Source organism: Melanerpes formicivorus, unplaced genomic scaffold (assembly GCF_026170545.1).
Source record: "Melanerpes formicivorus ecotype bairdi unplaced genomic scaffold, bMelFor1.0.p_v2 SCAF_45, whole genome shotgun sequence".
NCBI classification, from domain to species: domain Eukaryota; kingdom Metazoa; phylum Chordata; class Aves; order Piciformes; family Picidae; genus Melanerpes; species Melanerpes formicivorus.
This window is the reverse complement of record NW_027142397.1, coordinates 2,023,307-2,029,310: the sequence shown is the minus strand read 5'-3', so window position 1 is coordinate 2,029,310 and position 6,004 is coordinate 2,023,307. Positions and strand designations below refer to the sequence as shown.

Genomic DNA, 6,004 nt, shown 5'->3' with positions numbered 1-6,004 from the left:
GATTCAGATTGGATGTTAGGAAGAAGTTCTTCCCCATGAGGGTGGTGAGAGACTGGCACAGGTTGCCCAGGGAGGTAAAAACCTCCCTGGAGGTTTTAAAGACCAGGCTGGATGTGCCTTTGAGCAACCTGATCTGGTGTGAGGTGTCTCTGCCCTTGGCGGGGGGGGAGTTGGAACTGGATGATGCTTGAGGTCCCTTCCAACCCTAACAATGCTATGGTTAAATTGCTCTGGGATTGAGCTATTTCTGGCCAGGTGTGTCCAACTAAGCCACCTCTAACCAAGTGCTTTTCATTCCCTTCATCAAACCCCCTCCAGCCAGTTAAGGAGCTGGCTGCCTAACCTGCTCCTGTTTGCTTCACCAGACTCAGCCAGCTGGAAATCAATACCCCCAAAAAAATACCCCACAAAAAATAACTCCCTGTTGGGCTCTGGCCCTGTTATAAAATAAACACCTAGTCTGGAAAGTCAACACCAAAGCTCTCTTGCTCTTTGTTGTAAAATAAATGTCACAGCACAGCAGAGCTCTGTGTGGAGGATGGAGGGGAAGGGGGGGGGGAAAATCCTCAGGATCAGCTAAAAATGTACCTGTTTGCTTGCAAATGAGCCTGGCCAGAGGGCTGGGATGTGAATTTTAGGGCAGGCTGTGGCTCCTCAGCTGTGTTCAGAGGTGGAGGCTTCCCCTGGGCTCCCGACCCAGCTGCAGCCACACAATTTGTGCTGTTTGCACAATTAAGTTACTTATTTGCTGTGAGTTTAGCAAAGGAGAAGGCCTGGGCTGGTGCTCAGCTCAGGGAGCTGGGGAGCCTTGTGTCACTGAACAAATAAGCCTGGAATGGTTTGGGTTGGAAGGGATCTCCAAAGGTCATCCAGGCCAATCCAATCCCCCCTGCTGTCAGCAGGGACTGATGCAGCTACAGCAGGTTGATCTGAGCCTTGCTGAGCCTGACCTTGATGATCTCCAGGGATGGGACTTCAGCTACCTCCCTGGGCAACCTGTTGCAGTGTTCCAGCAGCCTCCTGGTGCAGAACATCCAATCTCAGTCTGTTCTGCTCTCATTTCAAACCACTGCCCCTGGTCCTGTCCCTGCAGACCTTTGCAAAGGCTCTCTGCAGCCTGCTTGTAGCTCCCTTCAGGTACTGGAAGGCTGCTCTTAGGTCAGCCTGTAGCCTTCTTCTCCAGGCTGCTCACTCCCAGCTCCCTCAGCCTGTGCTCATAGCAGAGGTGCTCCAGCCCCATGGTCATTTTTTGTGGCCCTCCTCTGCACCCACCCCTTTGTGTGCTGAGGGCTCCAGAGCTGGACACAGCACTCCAGCTGAGGCCTTTCAGAGAAATGCAAAGATCCAAATAAGCCACCAAAGACCTGCTCCCTGTGCATGCCTGGCTTCCCCAGCTGTCTTGCCTCTTTGGAAAGGTTTTATCTGCTCACTCCACATGAAATCCAGCTCAGGGTGTGCTCATGGCTGGGGGGAAGCTGAGGGCTTCCAGCACCTGGCCTGTCCAGCAAAGGCTCTCTCTGCTCTCCAGCACATCCCAGTGAATGGGAGCTGTAGGATGGAGCTGGAGTTGAGGCAGGCTGCCTTCCCAGCAGGATGGAGACCTGCCTCCCTCTGCTGATGGGAAAGAACACTGCAGAGCCAGGGCCATCAAAACTGCCTCCACCAGACCCTGCTGCTGGTGAAGTGTGAGGTTCAGCTCTGCCCATCTTGCCCTGGCAGGGGCAGCTTCCCCCGGAGGGGGGGGATTGGGACACTGGATTGTAGAAGATGCCAAATGCCAAGAAAAAAGCCAGAAAGCAAACATCACCTTAGCTCAAAAGCAAAGCCCATCCTCCCATGCTGTTCAGAACTCAACAGAGGGGGCCAGGGCCTCAGCATTTTCAAAACTAGCTTTTATTTTTACCAAACATAAAGACTCTCCAGCACACAGCAGCAGAACCAGCCCTGCCCTGGGCCGTGCAGGATGGTGCAGGCTGAGATTTATCCCTGGTGGGGCCAGACCCCCACACAGCACTGTCCACAGGCATCTTCACTCCAAGCTTTGCAAGGGGATTTTGACAGAAGCTGCAGATGCTGGGCACTGCCAGGGGCTCCTGGGGCTGCACCAGCCCAGCCCACCTCTCTCTGGCCCCTTCCTGGCCAGGCTCACCCCATCCAGAGCCCCCTCTTAGGGCTGAGCTCAGGGGCACTCCCCACAGTCAGAGATGATCACCTTCTGCTTCGGTTTCCCATCTTTGGTGCCTTGAGCCTATGAGGAAAGAGCAGCAGGAATGAAAAGCACAACAGCTAAGGGCAGGAAGGAGGGGAGGAGAGGAGGGGAGCTCTGGCCTGACCTACCTCAATCTGCCGCACCACGTCCATGCCCTCCGTCACCTCCCCAAACACCACGTGCTTGCCATCCAGCCAGTCTGTCTTATCACAGGTGATGAAGAACTGGGAGCCATTGGTGTTGGGGCCAGAGTTGGCCATGGATAACAGCCCTGTGATGCAAAAAGGGTTGTGTTATGGCTGGGGAGGGAGTGGGGAGCTCCAGCACCCGAGCCACCGCTTCCAGCCAAACCCATTCCCAGGCCTCACAAAACGCTGTCGAGTTCCAGGAGAGCCTCTAAACATTCAACTGCACAGAAACTACTGGGAACCAGTGGTGTCCAGAGGGAAACACCTGGCAGCCATGGAAGGTGGAAAGGGGTAGAGCCTGCTCATCTCTTGTTAGCTGCAGCAACAGAAAAGCTCTCTGGGTGGAGACAAACTTGCTTGGGTGTTTCTGCTGCTTTGCATAGCCACACTGTGACACCCCTCCTTCAAAATCAAACAGGGGAGCAGCTCCAGAGTGCTCTCTCCAGTATGTGATGTGGAAATCTCCATGGATGGAGTCAATGATGGTGACAGACAACAGTCTGACCATGGCAGATTCTACACCACGGCAGAATTGTTTGGCCAGCGCAGGTTGTAACTCACAGCTGCTGCTAGCAACATGCTCTAGGTCGAAACAGCCCAAGTGTGACCCCTTGGATGAGGCTGAGACATTCTGCCTGCCAGCCCCTGCCTGGCAAGAGAGCTCTACCTGGCCCTGTGTGTTTGAGAATGAAGTTTTCATCATCAAACTTCTTCCCGTAGATGGATTTGCCGCCGGTGCCGTTGTGGTTGGTGAAGTCGCCGGCCTGGCACATGAACTGGGGGATGATGCGGTGGAAGCTGCTGCCCTTGAAGCCAAAGCCCTTCTCGTGGGTGCAGAGGCAGCGGAAATTCTCTGTGTGAGGGGGGCAAAGGGGAGAGAAGTGAGAGCTGTGTCCCAGCTGGAAGCCACCACACCCCCAGGCTGCCCTTGACTCACCGACGGTCATGGGCACCACGTCGGAGCGCAGGAGGATCTGCAGCCGCCCCGCAGGTTTGTTGCCAATCTTGATGTCCATGAACACCTGAGGGTTGACTCGAGTTTTCTTGGCAGGAGGCTCACCCTGGGCAGGGAAAGGGAAAAAAGCAAGTGGAGATGACATTCCTCTGCTCTGCCTCCAGAGACAGCCAGCCTCACACCTTTCAGACAGCTCCAGTCCTTCACCCTACCTCCTGTGCCTCTGTTTTGGGGGCCTCTGCTCCTGCCTCCTCTGCATTCTCCTCCAAAGTCTTCCCTGAAAACTTCTTCAGCCACTCATCATCTGACCAGACTGTGGTGGCAGAAGGAAAGGTCAGAGCAGAGGAACTGGACAGAAGGAGCACACAGGAGCATGCACATGGCTGCCCAGGTCAGGCTCACATCTGAGATGTGGCAATTGGAAGTGCAGCCAAGAGTGTTCCCATCCAGGGAATAGGTTGGGTTAAGTTATTTGGTTATCAGGATGCTGCTCAGAGCCTCAAGATCCCTAAACAGCAGGCAGAACCTTGGATCTGAGGGACAATGGATCTGAGGAGGACCTGAGCAACATCCAGAGGCTCTGCCTAAAGCAGAGAGGTTGATGCAAGAAGCTCCACGGGACAGCAACTCACCAGGCCTGGAGGATCCTTCTTTAATCCGCATTGGCTTGGCCAAGTTCACACGAATTGTCCTGCCAAAGAGCTCAGACTCATTCTGCAGAGGGAGACAAACAAGGACAAAGCCCACCACAAGGTAAAAAACTACCAACCATGCCCCCCCAGTCCCTGCAGAAGGCAGAGGAAAAGGGGAGAGAACTGAGCTGGCTCTGCCTGTGCAGCCCATGCCACACAGGACCTCACTGTGGAGGACAGCAAAGCCAAGTGGATGAGCAGGGGCAGGCTCCATACCATGTTGTCAATAGCTGCTGCTGCATCCTGCCAAAGGAGAAATGAAAGGAAACCACCATCAGCATTTTTCCTCTCTCTCCTCCTTTAAAACCAAGGCTCAGCACATCATGCCCCAGCATCTCCCAGCGATGAAGAGTGCCAAAGGACTGGGCTCCTAAACCTCAGCTACCCCAGGGCAGTAAGAACTGCTGGATGGTTAAGAACCAGAGAAGAGAAGGCTCCAGGGAGACCTTCTGGTGGCCTTTCAGGACTTAAAGTGGCCAATAAGAAAGCTGGGGCCAGACTTTTGAGCAGGGCCTGTTGTGGTGGGACAAGGGGGTGGTGGTTTGAAATTAGAAGAGGGAGATTCAGACTGGAGAGAAGGGAGAAATGTTTGACACTGAGGGTGGTGAGACCCTGCCGAGGTTGCCCACAGAGGTGAGAGAAGCCACATCCTGGAACCATTCCAGGTCAGGTTGGTTGGGGCTCTGAGCAACCTGCTCTAGTTGGTGATGTCCCTGCTGACTGCAGGGGGGTTGGAGTCCCCTGGAGGGGTTTCAAAGCCATGGAGATGTGGTGCTGAGGGACATGGTTTAAGGAGTGACCTGGCCCTGCTGGGTTAATAGTTTGGACTCGATGATCTTTCCTAACTTAAAGGATTCCAGGACTGTATGAACAGCAGGGGAGGCAGAAGGGGACCCGAGCAGCTCAACCACCTGCCCCTAACTCACCTCCGCCAGCTCGAACTCGACGAAGGCGAACCCCCGGTGCTTTTCTGCAGGGACAGAGGCAGGCGGTCACGGGCAGCAGCCACAGCGGTCCCACGGCCTCCCAGCAGCGCCTCTCTCCCCCGGGACTGCTCTCTCCACCCCCCGGGGAAGCTCCCCGGCAGCACCAGCCCAGCCCCCGGCCCCCCGCAAGCCCCGGAGCCACGCACCGGTCTCGTAGTCCAGCGGGATCTGGATGTCGGTGATGTCCCCGAAGGGGATGAAGGCAGCGTGCAGAACCTTCTCGTCCACCTCCTCCGCCAGCCCTCCTGCGGGACGGACAAGCTGTCACCGCCGCAGCGCCCGGGCCCGGCCCCGCCGCAGCGCCCGGCCCCGCCGCAGCGCCCGGCCCCGGCACTCACCCACGTACAGCACCCGCTTGGTGGCCGCCATCTCCCCGCCGCCCGCCCCGGAACCGCCGCGCGCGCTTCCGCCGGGGGCGGGGAACAGGGCGGGGAGCCCGGGAAGGAGGCGGGGCGCGGGGCGGGGCGCGGGGAGCAGGGCAGGAGCCCGGGCGCGGCCTCACCGGCAGCGTGCAGGCGAAATTAAGGACACGGCGCTCGGCTCCCTGCAAGGAGGGTGCAGCCCAGCACCCTTGGGCCCCCGGTGCCCGCCCTCAGAGCAGCGGCGAGAGCCGGGAGCCTGCTCCGCCGCCTCGGTCACCACCACCACCCCCCACCAGCAGCCCTCCGGGCTGGGGGCAGAGGTGCTGGAAGTCTGCCCCGTGAAAAAGGGTCAATAGGCAGCTGGATGGGAGCCAGGAGGGGCCTTCCCTCTTCCTTAGATCATTGCTTAGCTCTGCTCATCTCAGAACAAGGGGACACAGTCACACCATGGGAGCTTTAGCCTCGAGGTGAGGAGAAAGTTCTCTCCTGAGAGAGTTGTTAGCCATGGGAATGTGCTGCCCAGGGAGGTGGTGGAGTCACCATCCCTGGAGGTGTTCAAGAGGGGAGTGGATGTGGCACTTGGTGCCATGGTTGAGCAGTCATGAGGTGTTG

General features: G+C 57.2%; 1 protein-coding gene across 1 annotated transcript; it reads right to left on the bottom strand.

Moving 5' to 3' along the window:
* Window positions 1–1,877: 1,877 nt before the first annotated feature.
* Window positions 1,878–5,448, bottom strand: PPIE (peptidylprolyl isomerase E). The gene is made up of 10 exons (XM_068159188.1): window positions 5,369–5,448; window positions 5,177–5,275; window positions 4,971–5,014; window positions 4,261–4,287; window positions 3,985–4,066; window positions 3,565–3,665; window positions 3,335–3,458; window positions 3,065–3,250; window positions 2,338–2,480; window positions 1,878–2,248 (listed from the first exon to the last, which is right to left on the bottom strand). Exons 1-10 carry the CDS (start codon window positions 5,397–5,399, stop codon window positions 2,180–2,182), a joined length of 906 nt encoding a protein of 301 aa, XP_068015289.1. The 5' UTR covers window positions 5,400–5,448; the 3' UTR covers window positions 1,878–2,179.
* Between the last annotated feature and the right edge of the window lie 556 nt (window positions 5,449–6,004).